General features: G+C 48.7%; 1 protein-coding gene across 1 annotated transcript in view; it reads right to left on the reverse strand.

Annotated features, from left to right (window-relative positions):
- Positions 1-14,766, reverse strand: part of natd1 — a 46,007-nt gene that overhangs the window by 19,117 nt on the left and 12,124 nt on the right. The window contains exon 2 of the mRNA XM_038819462.1: positions 324-442. Coding sequence (XP_038675390.1) covers positions 324-442 — 119 coding nt within the window. The remainder of the gene's footprint in view (positions 1-323; positions 443-14,766) is intronic.

The raw sequence follows: 14,766 nt of genomic DNA on the forward strand, positions 1-14,766 counted from the left end.
GTCACGACCCTCAGAGAAACAAATTCTCCTCAACTCTGTCTTCAACGGGCAACCCTTTATTTTTAAACAGTGACATTCCCCACGGTCAATTCCCTTCCACAGGGGAAAACAGCCTTTCATAATCCATAACATAACTTCCTCGTTTGTGTCTCTATTTTTTAACTTCAAGGATCCTGAATGCTTTTTCTAAAAAAAAATAAACAGCCGAATCAGTGTCCTGGCACCTTCAGAGATTTGCAGAGGTGCTTATATCATGTCAGTAAATGTGTGAAGTAGCAAACCAAGCCTCAGACGTGATGATGTCATTCCAATAACACGCATACCTTAGCCATTAGCTTTGCTATTCCTCTTCCTCTGTAGGCATCAGGAACCTCTGTATGCTGCAGATCAATTGTTTTCTTTCCAACATAATCGTATAAGAGCACTGCACGCTCGTGTGAACCTAGAAAACGAGGAAACAAGGTGGCAATGGACAACGGTCAGCAACGCTCGTGAATTTATGCCACGCGCACTATTGGGTGAAAATATGCACTTTGTATAGAGCAATTCATATTGCACCAACACCCTCTCATGCTCCACTTTCAGCCCACCATTTCAAAACACTCCCAAGAGCTATGCCAGAGCTGGAACTATCAGTTCCCTAGTGTTATACACGCACAACCCAGGTTTGGAGGAACAATAATCCACCGCTGTGCCTCTGGGCGTTTTCCCACTTTAAGATCATTTTGTTGACCAGTATTCTCAGAAAATGGGTGTCACTGGGAAGGCTGGCATTTATTATCCATCTCCCATTGCCCTTGATGAGGTGATATTGGTGGAGCTCGTTCTTGAACTGCTGCAGCCTGGTGTCAATGTCTTGTCAATTACATTGTTAAGGTTGTTAACGTCAATTACATTGTAACGGCAAACAGTTGATGGGTATTTTAACTCATGTCAATAGGGGATAGCTGAGACACTGGGTGTGGTTGAGGCGCGTTGATGCTGAACAAAGCCAATCAACTCTCTCAGCAAGAAACGGTTTGTGTCTCAGTTTTGACTTCACCGACTGGCTTGAATCCTGTTAAGCACCTGTCTGGCTGAGGAGATCCCACAGTGTTGTTAGATTGGGAGTTTCAAAATGTTCACCCAGTGAGAGAAAAAAAAGACTTGCATTTATATAGCAACTTTCATGGCCCTGTGACATCTTAAAGTGCTTTAAAGCCAATGAGGTGCTCTTCAAATGTCGTCGCTGTTGTAATGTACGAACAGAAGAACATATGAGCATGAGAAATAGGAGCAGGCACAGACCATTTGGCTTTCTGAGTCTGCTTTATCATTCAACAAGAGCACGGTTGATTTTCTACCTCCATCTCACATTTCACACCATCCCTCTATCTTTCAACTCCCTTAGTATCTTGGGGTAAAATGGCCAATGGTCTGAAATTTAGGCACGATACAGAATTGGACACTTTAAATGAGAGGCACAGTCAGAACCACAGACAGGCCTGATAGGAAGCTAAACAGCCAAACTCGAATACACTGGGCAGAGATAGACAGCTGGGGCAAGTCTGGGCTTGTCCTGTAAAGACATCAGGAGATAATCAGCCCCATTCAAATGGATCAATTGCTGTGGATTCTCCAGATGAAGCCGGATTTTCTGGCACCAAGATTTCCCTCCATTATCTTTATATGGTTACGTGCAGACAAGGAATCTGAGGATGGACCCCTGTGGAGTTGTGGAATTCCTGGTGTTCTGCTAAATTGCAATCAGCATGTCAATTGGGTGTTGTAACCCCCGGCCAGTGACCTTGATGCGCTAACAATTGCACACAAAGACACAAATCGGTACAAGAGAGGCTTTATTACCGTGAGATATTCCCTCGACTGCAGCTGTAGAATGGCAGCTCAGGAGAGCTCATGAATATTTATACTGCTCCCTGTGGGCAGAGCTAGCCGGCAGGGGTTTACCTACAAACCTGTAATACAGGTACTGTTGTACATATATATACACAGTGGTGGATCACCACAGACCTTATTGGCTGAGGACCAGAGAAGCTTCTGGAAGGTTGCAAAGAGGGGGATAAGAAAGAGACATCCAGAGACCCTCCCCAGCAAAGACTCGACACAGAGGCAACAGAGAAGACTCGACCTCAGGCCAGAGAATGGATGGAAGAGTATTGGACCCACAGCTCAATCAAGTTCATTGGCATGGGTCGTATTAAAATCCTGGGCAAACTATATTTGGGCATTTCGGGAGGATATCTGTTTTATTGTGATTGTTAATAAATTTGGGTTGAATCGTGAACCTGTGTCAGTCCTTTGTTCATCTTGAAAATAACAGCATCTGGGTAAAACATTTTATCAATAAACTGGTCGATAATTTACAGACAACAAGGGAGTCCCTGGGTGGGTTTCAATAAGAAGTGCCCTAGTTGCTCCAAATTCAAACTCACCACTCTTGTATTCTCCAACATCCAGCCTGAGCCTGAATTAAGAGGGCAGTCGCCGCACATGGTTGGCCAGGATTCAAGTGGACAGACAGAGTACAGGCATCTGACCAGTAAATTGGGTCATAAAACAGTGACGGGATTCTCAGACCCCCTGCCGGGTCGGAGAATCCCCGGGGGGAGGGGGGGGGGGGGGGGGGGGGGGGGGGGGGGGGACGTGAATCTCCGTATTCTCCGGCACCAGTTTTCGGCGGGGATCACGCCGCACCGGTCGGGGGCCATTGGCAGCAGCCTCCCGGCAATTCTCTGGGCCCCAATGGGCCGAGCGGCTGTCGGTTTCTGGCCAGTCCCGCCGCTGTGAAATGGACATGGTCTCACATGTCGGGACCTGGCTTGTAGGCCGGCTACTGAAGTCCTTGGGGGTGCGCGGGGGAATCTGGCCCCAGGGGGGGCACGGTGGCCTGGCCCGCGATCGGGGCCCACCGATCTGCGGGCGGGCTTGTGCCGTGGGGGCACTCCTTCCTTCTGCGCCAGCCTCTGTAGGGCTCCGCCATGGCCGGCGCGGAGAAGAACCCCCCTGTGCATGCGCTGGAACACGCTGGCCGGTCTGCGCATGCGTGGAACCATGCCGGCGGTTCTGCGCATGCGCCAACTTGCGCCAGCCCTTCGATGCCGGTTGGCACGGCGCCAACCCCTCCGCCGCTGGCCTAGCCCCGGAAATGCGGAGAATTCCGCAACTTCCGGTTGGCCCAACGCCGGAGTGGTTCGCGCCGTTCTTGGCACCAGCGTCGGCCCATTTCAGCAATTGCGGGAGAATCCCGCCCCAGGTGTCTGTAACACGAGGTGAACAAACTATGGAGTCAGAACGAGGATAGTTGAGGGAGCTGGGTAAACTCTGTGGGAAGGAATTCAGTGAAAGCTGGACCCCTACTCCGGTCAATTCCAACACACCCGTGCAAACCCTCGGGAGGGAGAGAGAGTTAGTAATGGCAATCCGTACCAAATGGGAAGAAACTCTTCGGAGATACTTTAACAAGAAATGATTCAAATGGGTAGAATTGGGTAAGACACCGATATCAGATCTGGGATCCAAAGGGAAAAATTGTTGGGACCACACCCATAAAGAGTTGGGTAGATGGACTTCCAAGATAAGTCATTAGTTGTGTGGAACAGCTCCGTGGGAGAGAGGTTGAGAGTTTAAAATATAAAAAGGAAGCAGGTGGCTGTAGGGAGCAGATCAAGAAGCTGAAAACTGAGTTAGAGAGGAGAGAGCAGAGGAACCAAACCAGCCTGTTGCAGGTGAGCCAGTTTCAGGCGCAATGCGAGAAGGCCTATCAGAAAGAGCAGTGTGCGACCTGGGGTTGCGACGCAGCACAACAGACAGCAGAGGAATTAAAAGAGAAATGCAGTAATCTGGGGGCTGCAGTAAAGGTCCCGCACCAGGTAGGGAAAGAGAATAGAGCCTCATAGCAGACCATTCAAAGTGCCTGCGTAACATTGGAAAATTAAAATCACAATTGTCTGTAAAAAAAAAAGGATGTTCCTTGACAACAGAATCAGTGGGTAGTGACCCAGGGGCAGAGTAGGAAGTGATAGAGGCGGAAGTCTGCGATTGTGCCGATTCTGATAATGGGTGGCACCCCCAGGAAATTCCCTTGCCCCTATGAACCAGGTCACCACTAGCCAGAATTCTAACATCACACGTGTGACTCCATACACCATAGTGCAATTAACTGACATCGACAAGACAGTTGAGGTGTTTAAGCCAACAGCGGATCCAAACGTGTTCTTTGTGAAGTCAAACCAACAGAAGGTTTTGCATGGGTTAAATGATGTAGAGGAGGTAAAACTGGTATTAATGTGCTTAAACCCAGTGATACGCTCTGCCTTGCCCAATCTCCAAAATATAGCTGGGGTGGGCGGACATTTGAAGAGATGAAGGTGGCAATTTTGACTGGAGTGGGATATGATGGAGGGGACCCAGTGGATGGCGTGAATAAGTGTTGGCAAAAGAAAGGGGAACACCCGACAGCATACCCCAGTCGCCTGTGGACGCAATTCATAGCAGTTTCTGAGTGGTTACACCCAGTCCAGCTGGGTGAGCACAATCCATGTGGATCTGAACGCTCGTCCTGCCAAATTATTTATCAGCACCACAATGTTCAGGGCCATCAACGGGTAGGAGTCACGGGAGAATGGACTAAGGGATTGTGCTGATGGCCAGACATAGATAAAGACGTGCGAAGTTACATCGATAACTGCATAGTCTGTGCCTCATGAACCTGTATTTTGTCCTTTATTCATCTCGCAAATAAAGGCACCTGGGTAAAACATTTTACTAATAAACTTATTGAAGTGTCTGATAATTTACAGACAACAATCTAAAATCGTACCAATCTTTGTCTTAAATCTACTTAACCACTAAGTATCTACAATCCTCTGAAGTCGAAAATTCCTACCCTTTGAACGTTGACATTTCTCCTCATCTCATTCCTAAGTGGCCAGCCCTATATTCTGAGACTTTGAAACCTAGTTCTGGGTTTCCCAGCCGGGGGAAACATTCTCCCAGGGTCTACCCTGGCGTGTCCCTCAAGTGTTTTATGTTCCAGTGAGGTAACCTCTCATTCATTTTGACTCTAAAGAATACACAACTCGACTCGTCAATCTCTCCATGTGGGACAATCCCTTTATCCCAGGAATCAGTTTAGAATCATCATTGCAATCCACTTGAGACAAGTATGTCCTCCCTTAGAGAAGGAGACTTCACAATACACTAGGTGTGCTCTCAACATGAAAGAACAGTGCTCAGTGTCAGATTCGGATGGTATGTGAGTTGAAGAAGAATCTGGAGGCACCAATGTTCACATGCACCTGATGATCTTGCTCCTCTGGGTGACGAAGGCTGCAGGTTTGGGAACAACATTTGGGAAAAACAAACGTTTGCGGAAATCTTACAACGGTGACGAGTAGGGTGGGATTTCCTGCCCTGCCCCCACCCCCGCAGGGCAGCGGAGGCAACCTGCCATTGACCGGCGGCACGGTCTTCCAGTCCTGCCGTTGTCAATGGGATTTCCCATTGTGCACACCCTCCGTCGCCAGGCAACTCATGGCAGGGGGTTGCAGTCAGCGGGATGGGAAGATCCCGCCAGCGGAAACAGCCAAAAAATTCAGCCCTACGTTTCAGAATTAATCCTTTGGGACAAGCAAGGTCCTGGATAAATGCAAGTCTTTCCAACCCCTTCTCTGAACCTCTACTGCTGCTTGTAGCTAGTCCTAGCAGGAAATCTGCTGTCATGGTATTTCACATTAATCTGTCATCCTCCAATATTACCGTTTAATCCAGTAATTTTTCCCTTATAATACCGTGGAAACCCAAATATTGGAGAGTGCAAGTTAGTTGTTAATTTTGGATGCTCAGTCACGTTTAGAACTAAAACAATGAAATTATTACTTCCAAATTATAATGACATGTGAGCACAGCGTAGAGATGGAACTGTGAGCACCATGTGTCTAAGGGAAAGATGGACAGTTTCAGTGAGCGATTGGAAAAGGAAATGTCCATCCTCCTGAAAGGGCACGATTCTCCGCTCCCCACGCCAGGTGGGAGAATCGCGGGAGGGCCGGGCGACTCATTTCACACCCCCTGGCACCCCCCGCGATTCTCCCACCCCCCGCTCGGAAGAATCGGCGCTTGCCGTTTTTCACGCCGACCGGCGATTCTCCGACCCGGATGGGCCGAGCGGCCTGCCGTTCGCGACCGTTTCACGCCGGCGGCAACCACACCTGGTCGCTGCCGTCGTGAATATGGGCGCCAAAGGCCCGTTTGAAGCTTGTGGGGGGCGGAGAGGGGAGTGAGCACCACGGCCGTGCTCGGAAAGGGACTGGTCCGCTATCGGTGCCCACCGATCGTCGGGCCGGCGTCTCAAATGGACGCACAATTTCCCCTCCGCCGCCCCACAAGATCAAGCCGCCACGTCTTGCGGGGCAGCGGAGGGGAAGACGGCCACCGCGCATGCACGGGTTTGAACCGTCAGCCGTCGTGACGTCAGCCGCGCATGTGCAGGTTGGAGCCGGCCAACCTGCGCATGCGCGGCTGAAGTCACATAGGCGCCGCCGTCGCGTCATTCTCAGCTTCCGCTTTGACTCAAGCGTCAAGGCCCGGCGGCCGAGAATAACGGAGCGCCGCTCCTAGCCCCCCGGGTGGGGGTGAATACGGTGAGAGGAGCGGCCTCCGAGGCCGTCATGAAACTCGGCTGAGTTCACGACGGCCTTCATGATTTTTCCCGGGAGCGGAGAATTCTGCCCCGGGTCTGGGAAGGTGCAGCGACACACAAGGTCCAGCTTCCATGTGCTGATGGTACCCTCTTCTCTCAGCTATCCAGCCATTGGGTTTCTGGTTTCCTAGTCAGCTGTTTTACAATCTATGACATATTCCTGTGAAAGAAACCCAAATGTGGTAAACCTCAAATTCCACGTCTGTAAAACCTCTAACAGTCTCCATAGAAAGAATCCATTGTATTCCTACAGCTCAGAAGGAGGCCATTTGGCCCATCAAGCTTGCGCTGACCGTCCCAGAGAGTACCCTCTCTCGCCTTATTCTCACAAGCCCAACCAGCCTGAGCATATTTGGATACTAAGGGGCAATTTTCATGGCCAATCCACCTAAACTGCACAGGTGAGATTCTCCGCAAATGCGGAGAATCGTAAAGGCTGCCGTGGGACAGGCCGTCACCCACGGCAGCCTCCGCGCCCACTTCCGGGACCCAATTCACCCCCCTGGGCGGGGCTAGGAGCGGGGCCCCATGCGTCACGCCGGCTGACGCGTACGGTGACGTCAGCCGCGCATGCGCAGGTTGGACAGCGCCAACCCGCGCATGCGCGATTGCTGTCTTTTCCCTCAGCCGCCCCGCAGGACGTGGCGGCTTGATCTTCGGGGCGGCGGAGGGAAAAGAGTGCGTCCGTTACGGACGCAAGGCCCGCGATCTGTGGGCACCGATCGCTGGCCTATGCCCCCCTTGGCACGGCAGTGGTACTGCCGTTCCAATCGGGCCCCTAGATGCCCCAAACGGGCATCTGGCGCCTGTTTCATGACGGCAGCGACCAGGTGTGGTTGCTGCCGTGTTGAAACGGGTGTGAAGGCCCGGCTGCTCGGCCCATCGGCCTCGGAGAATCGCTGTTTTTTAAGGCGAGCGGCGATTTGTGGCGTGGGGCGGGTGGGGGGGGGGGGGGGGGGGGGGGGGAGAATAGCGGGAGGCGTAAAAAATGTCAGGAGGCCCTCCCGCTATTCTCCCACCTGGCGTGGGGGGCGGAGAATCGCGCCCCACATCTTTGGACTGTGGGAGGAAACTGGAGCACCCGGAGGAAACCCACGCAGGCACGGGGGAAATGTGCAAACTTCACACAAACAGTCACCCAAAGTTGGAATTGGACCTCAGGCCCTGGCACTGTGAGGCAACAGTGCCAACCACGGTGCTTTGGAGCTGGTCACACTTTGGACTGAATTTGCTGCAGGTTATTTTATTGTTATATTATAGATGATATCATATCACATTTGTACACGCACACACAAAGATAGAAAGACAGAAGTCACCAACCATTGAACTAGCCAGTGGAGAGTTTCCCTGATGCACAGCTAAAGCAGGGATCAGTTACTCAAACATACACTTGCAATGGTGGCACGGTGGCACAGTGGTTAGCACTGCTGCCTCACGTCGCTGGGGACCCGGGTTAGATCCCAACGCCGGGTCACTGGCCATGTGGAATTTGCACATTCTCCCCGTGTCTGCGTGGGTCTGACCCCCACAACCCAAAGATGTGCAAGGTAGGTGGGTTGGCCACGCTAGATTGCCCTTAATTGGAATTTTAAAAAAAACATTTCTAGGATCCGAGCTTGGATTTCGAATCAATGTTTACTTGCTTGGATGATAATAATGGTGAGGATGCTACCATCTGCCTCACTGCCCCTGAATTTAGAGGCAGAGGAAGCAAAATCAGCCAGCTTTCTTGCTGTGATCAATACCCAATGACACTGCAGGATAGTGCACTGTGGGCCAGCTCTGGCTCTATTGGTAGCTCTCTCAACTCCCAAGTTCACAGGTGTAAGTTTCACTCCAGAAACCCAAGGATGCAATCCAGGCTGACACTCCTTGTGCAGTATCAGGTGAGTGCTGCACTATCAGAGGTGCCATGAGGCATTCAATCATTTGCCCTCTAAGTGAGCCTAATAGATTCCATTGCACTACTTTGAAGAACAGAACAGAAGTTCTCCCTAGGGAACAAGCTAATATTCACCCCTCATCTACACAAAGTAAAACCCCATGTTATTTGTTGTTTGTGGGAACTTGCTGTTTGCAGATTGTCTGCTGCTTTTCCTCAATTATAACAGTGATGTCATTCTAAAGGACTTTATTGGATGTAAAACACTCAGTAAAGTGTTGAGCTTGTGAAAGGCACTATAAAATGCATGTATTTTTCTTTCTTTCAATCAATATTCAGTGATTTGACAATCTCTGTTACAGGGCTTGAACAACACTTTGTTCCTGATCAGGAATATGCACCCCCAATGCAGCAAAGTGACTCTATCCATTTTGAAAGTCGGGCTAGAAATGCAGTTGCTAACTTCAGTCTCACAGGACAACTTGCAAGATTGTTTGAAATTACTTTCCCAATCCACCGTTCCTACCACCATGAGGGTGGGAGGGCTGTCTGGTGCCTGCAGCTCAACTTCTGACCAATAGAGTGGGGTTGCAGGAATAGGACGGGTGAATTGGGCACAGGCTAGGGTGGTCTTTCAAAGGCCCAGTCCTTCTACACTGTAGGAATTCTGTGATTCTATGAATAGGTAACTTCATAGATTTACTCACCCATTATTAACAGAATCTTGATAAAACACCTTGAAATCTCAAAACGGAGGGAGTCCACAGCACCCCCAGGATGCCAGTCTTCGTGCAAGCCCCCCTCACTGCCAGTTCATTCATTTCTGATCTCACCCATTACTTTTGACACTGCTGCAGTTCTTTTGCATTCTAAGTTTTAGCTTTTCAAACCTGAAAAAGAATTGTATTTACACACGATATTTCATTGACCTCAGGCCATCTCAAAGTGCTTTCCAGCCAATTAGATACTTGTGGTAGTCGGTATTAGGGGTATTACGGTACCCAGGTTGAGGCTGCAAGACCATTGGTGTGGGAGGTACCTGAGACAGCAAGATCATTGGTGAAGCCTGCCTGCTGGTTCCGCCCAGTAAGGCGGAGTATAAGAGTCTGTGTCTCCCCGGCTGCTACATTCTGTACCTGCGCTGCTGGGGTAAACATCTAGTCCAATAAAGCCTTCAATTGTACTCCAATCTCGCTTCGAGAGTTATTGATCGAGCATCAGTACTTTTGTGAAGCATACTCACTGTTATAACGTAGGAAACCCAGCAGCCAAACTGTACACAGCAAGCTCCCACAAACAGCAAGGAGTTAAATGAGCAGTCACTTTGTTCTTAGTGTTTTGGTTCAGCGATCAATATTGGTCAGAATCCCCTGACTCTTCTTCAAAATGGTGGCGCAGGATCATTTACATCTACCTGAGCAGGACATACACACAGGTAAACACCTCTACCAATGCAGACTCACTCAATGCTCGAGCATCAGCCTGGATTCTGTGCAGAAGTCTTGGGATGGGACTTGAACCCTTGAGCTTCTACCTCAAGAATTGACAGTGCTTCAGCCTCAATTTCTCAATATAAAATACCTCACTGGGAGCAGCACCCCGGGCAATGTGGACCCTGTAGCTGAAGTGATTACATCTGTTGGACCGTGCCCTGTGCTTGTTACTTATCTGCCTTTGCCTTCCATCAATAAACCCCCTTGTTAACTACTGGGAGCCTCCAGTGTTTGTCTCTGGCCACCAGTAGCGATGAGATAAAAGCTTCGAACGCAGCCGTCAGACGTCGTGAATTCAGGGTGTGAAAGAAGGAGGAGTTGAGAAAGGAAAGAAGCTCCAATGAGAGCCAGGAATCATTAAACCGTGAGTGGAAATGCCCATCATCTGTAAACCAGACCTGTTTGACCAAGGGGCTGTGGATGGGAGTCAGTACATTGAACTGCTCCATTATATTTTTTAATGCGAACGAGATCACAGGTGAGGATAAACAATGTGGTATTTCTGACAGATTGCAGGCCCCAAACATATAATTTATTTTTTTCAAAAATATTTTTATTGCTATTTTCGACTTTATACACAGTTGCATTGTGTACGTTATTGTGCAATACATCAGTTTATTTTGTACCTATTTACATTTTATCGCCGCCTGTCTCAATGCGCTATCCTCTTCCACCCCCTGCGGGTAGCCTCCCTGTTTGCTTGGGGGTTGAGCCCCCCCTTTACTTGTGCTCTCCCCTTTCCCTCCCCCTTGTTTCCTTTGTTCCCCTCAGGTTCGCTCCCCCTCCCCCTGGATTGTGCATTCCTGTCCGTCCTCTACTAATTTTTAAAATGTTTTCTTCCTTTCTAGCTATTGTTGGCCTGGAACAGGCCAACAAATTGCCCCCGTGCTTTAAGGAAGCCTTCTTCTGACCCTCGGATGGTGTATTTGATCTTCTCCAAATGGAGAAATTGTGCCAGGTCTGCCAGTCAGTCTGCAGCTGTGGGTGGTGCTGCTGATTGCCCGCTGAGAGGGATTCTCCGGCGTGCGATTAAGGGAGCAAAAGCTAGGGTGTCGGCCCTCTTCCCCATGTGTAACTCTGGCTGCTCTGATACATGGCTTCACCCTCACCTGCACAATCTTGGATATTGCCTCGGAGAAGGCTGTCCAGCACCCAGCAAGCTTGGGGCAAGCCCAAAACAAGTGGGTGTGGTTGGCCGGGCCTCTCTGGCACCGTTCACATTTGTCCTCCACCTCCGGGAAGAATCTGTCCATTCGCATTCTGGTCACGTGTGTTCTGTGCACCACTTTGAACTGCATGAGGCTGGGCCTTGTGTAGGAGGAGATGGAGTTGGCCCTGCTCAGTGCTTCACTCCAGAATCCCCAACCAACTTCTGTCCCCAGTTCGTCCCCCCCATTTCCGTCTCGTCTCGTCTAATGTCAAACGTATAATTTAATTCGGATCCTTATGTCCCTGGAGACACCTGACTCAAGGACCTTTAGCCAGATAGTAAAATTGGGGTCAAAGAAAACTTCAACCCAAGGCCCTCAATTAAACTCCAAAGTTAGAAATGTAACTCTGCAATGAGGTACCATTAAGAGCAATGAGGTACCATTAAGAGTCTATCTCAGCTTTCACGGTCAGGCTTCGCCAGCTTGCTGAGCACTGCGCGTTTGGGACCGCGCTTGGGGACATGTTGTGTGGCCACCTGGATTGTGGGATCAATAACCTTAATATCCAGAAGAAGCTTCTGGCTGAAACCACTATAATGTTGAAAAAAATGATCGAGATAGTTCAGGTGATAGTTCAGAGTGCACCGAGAAAGGTGCCACTGAGCTCCAAAGTGTGACTGAAGGAGAGGTCAATGAATCGTTGGGCAGTATGGCCGTGAGTTGCATGGCAGGATCAATAGGCACGGCAGAGATCCACACACCTCCCTCGGGACTGGACCAGAGTCAAAGGACCAGGGAAAAGATGGGCATCAGCCCAAGTCAGAGTGGACTGCCATCATTGAGGGGGAGACCATCCGCTGGAGATCTGTCATGTTTGGGGGGTTTGGGTGCTTCCGATACCACCGCAGGGGGCACATTCAAGCAAGTTGCTGTGCGAGGCAAAGCGCGCCAATGCAAAACAAAACAACAGCAGCAGCAGTCCACAGCACCACTGAACACAGTGGAGAAGAGCTCTGAAGGAGACCATGCAATATATCGGTTGAATATAGGCCAATTGAATAAGACAGCCCCAATTGAGATTGACTTGAGGGTAAACAGCAAACCCCTAAAAATGGAAGTTGACATTGGATCTTCAGTGAGTGTAGTGGGAGAGCAGACTTTCCAATATATCCGTGTTGGAACTCAGCCTCTAAGTTTGAACAGTACCATAGCCAAGCTTTCTACATACATATAATGGGGAAACCGTGAAAATCCTTGGAACCATCAACACACCAGTGGCGTACAAAGGGCAGGAGGCTAATCTGCCCCTGGTTGTTCTGGAAGGGCACAGACCCAACCTTTTTAAAAAATAAATTTAGAGTACCCTATTATTTTTTTCTAATTAAGGGGCAATTTAGCGTGGCCAATCCACCTACCTGCACATCTTTGGGTTGTTGGGGTGAGACCCACGCAGACATGGGGACAGTGTGCAAACTCCACACAGACAGTGACCCAGGGCCGGGATCGAACCCGGGTCCCCAGCGCTATAGGCAGCAATGCTAACCACTGCGCCACTGTGCCGCCTTGACCCAACATGAGGGGGAGAAACTGGTTACAGAAGATTAGGCTCAATTGGTTGGAGATTTTTAAAATATCCAATGGCGTCCTCCCCAAGATGCCATAAAGAGATGAAGAAGTTTTCACGAGGAACTGGGCTGGATCAAAGAAGCCAAAGCCAAAATCTATGTCAATCCGGACTCGGCACCCAAGTTTTCCGGAGCCATACCAGTGACATATGCACTGCATCGAAGGTTGAAGATGAGTTTAAGAGATTAGAAGAGTTGAGCACAATCAAACTGGTTCAGTCCTCCGAGTGCACAGCGATCAAACCAGATCGTTCAATAAGAATTTGCAGGGACTACAAACTAACCATGAATCAGACTGCCCAGGTCGATGGGTACCTGATTCCCCAGATCCAGGACCTCTACACTAAGTTTGCAGGGGGCCTTACCTATTCAAAATTGGATCTTAGTCATGCTTACCTGCAACTAGAATTGGATGATGAATCTCCGACGTTTGCCACAATAAATACCCACATAGGGCCCTTTCAGTACACAAGACTACCTTTCAGTACCACTTCAACCTGCGCTATTTTCCAGACAATCTGCTCCAGGGAATTCCCACAGTAATGGTCTAACTTGATGACATTTAAGTCACCGACATCACCCCTGAAGAGCACATGTTCTGCCTAGAGGAAGTATTAATAAGTTTTGGGGGACAGAGGTCTACCTTAAATGGGAAAAGTGCACTTTCCAGTTCTGAGAAGTGACGTACCTAGGATTTCACTATGGTGTGAAGAAATTCCACCTATATGTGTTAAGGACGGCAATTTGATATAGTTACGGACCATAAGTCACTGCAATAAGTCACAGAAAGGTCAAAGTAGTGACATCTGGTCACAATTATCATCCAATATACATGCAGCATGGGTCATTAATATTGAGAACAGAAACAGTATAATGCGGTGTTAGTTTATATGCGTCTTATTGATGATCTCACCATGACTGTTAAACAAAAAAAGTACAAATGTTACTTTAACAACATTGACCAATATTGTTAATTTGACAGGAAAATATCCCATTAGTTATTTAGTGATTTTGGTAACTGCCTCAGCCCTCATTAACATGTCTTGCACAGGGCACCATATGGAGATGGAGAGTGTAATATTGCATTTGGGAGAAAGATTCACGACTTGCAATCCAGATGAACAGCATAAGATCTTTTCCATTCTGCAGACGTACAAGAAACCTTTCTCCTGCCTGGGTAGATGTTTTTATCCAATATAATTATTTCATACAAGGAGTATTTTATCAGTAATCTCAGAGGGTAGAAAGATCAAATGACCCCAAGTAATGAAGTGGATTGATTGAACAACATATATTTTCACGTTAAGTGAGAAGTGTTGGAGGCCTCAGGTGTATCTGTGCAACACAACTTTTAAGAGGTCAGAAGACAAAAAATGAATAGTTCACAATTATATCCGTGTTTTCTTGATCAGCAAATCTGAAAACTGCTGAATGCTACTTCTCACGATAACACATTTTCGATATCTACTATGCAACACAACATTATCACGATATTTCAACACCTGAAAAACGTCATAAAAAGCACCAAGACAGAGTGGGATTATAGGTAAGTAGCCAAAAGGACAAGATTGAAGTCAACATAAAAGGCTCTTGAGAATCATGTGCAGTATCAAATAGGTTACCGATTCGCAATGAGCCCATTATGCACTCCTGCCCTGGCAATCTCACCCCACAACGTCTGCTCACAGGAACTTTTAATCAGCAACAAAATACACAGAACTCCAGCCATGATTGCACCCTCTATTTGTAGGATAATTATGGATGACAAAGACCACCTAGTCCAGTTTATTTCATCCATCCAGAATTACAAATGAATGCACAACCTCCCCTCCAACCTTCCCCCAACATCTCCCACTGCAACCCCCCCAACCTCTCCCCTAACACTCCCAACCCCCCCAACCTCTCCCTTAACACT

This window comes from Scyliorhinus canicula, chromosome 15 (assembly GCF_902713615.1).
Source record: "Scyliorhinus canicula chromosome 15, sScyCan1.1, whole genome shotgun sequence".
NCBI lineage: Eukaryota > Metazoa > Chordata > Chondrichthyes > Carcharhiniformes > Scyliorhinidae > Scyliorhinus > Scyliorhinus canicula.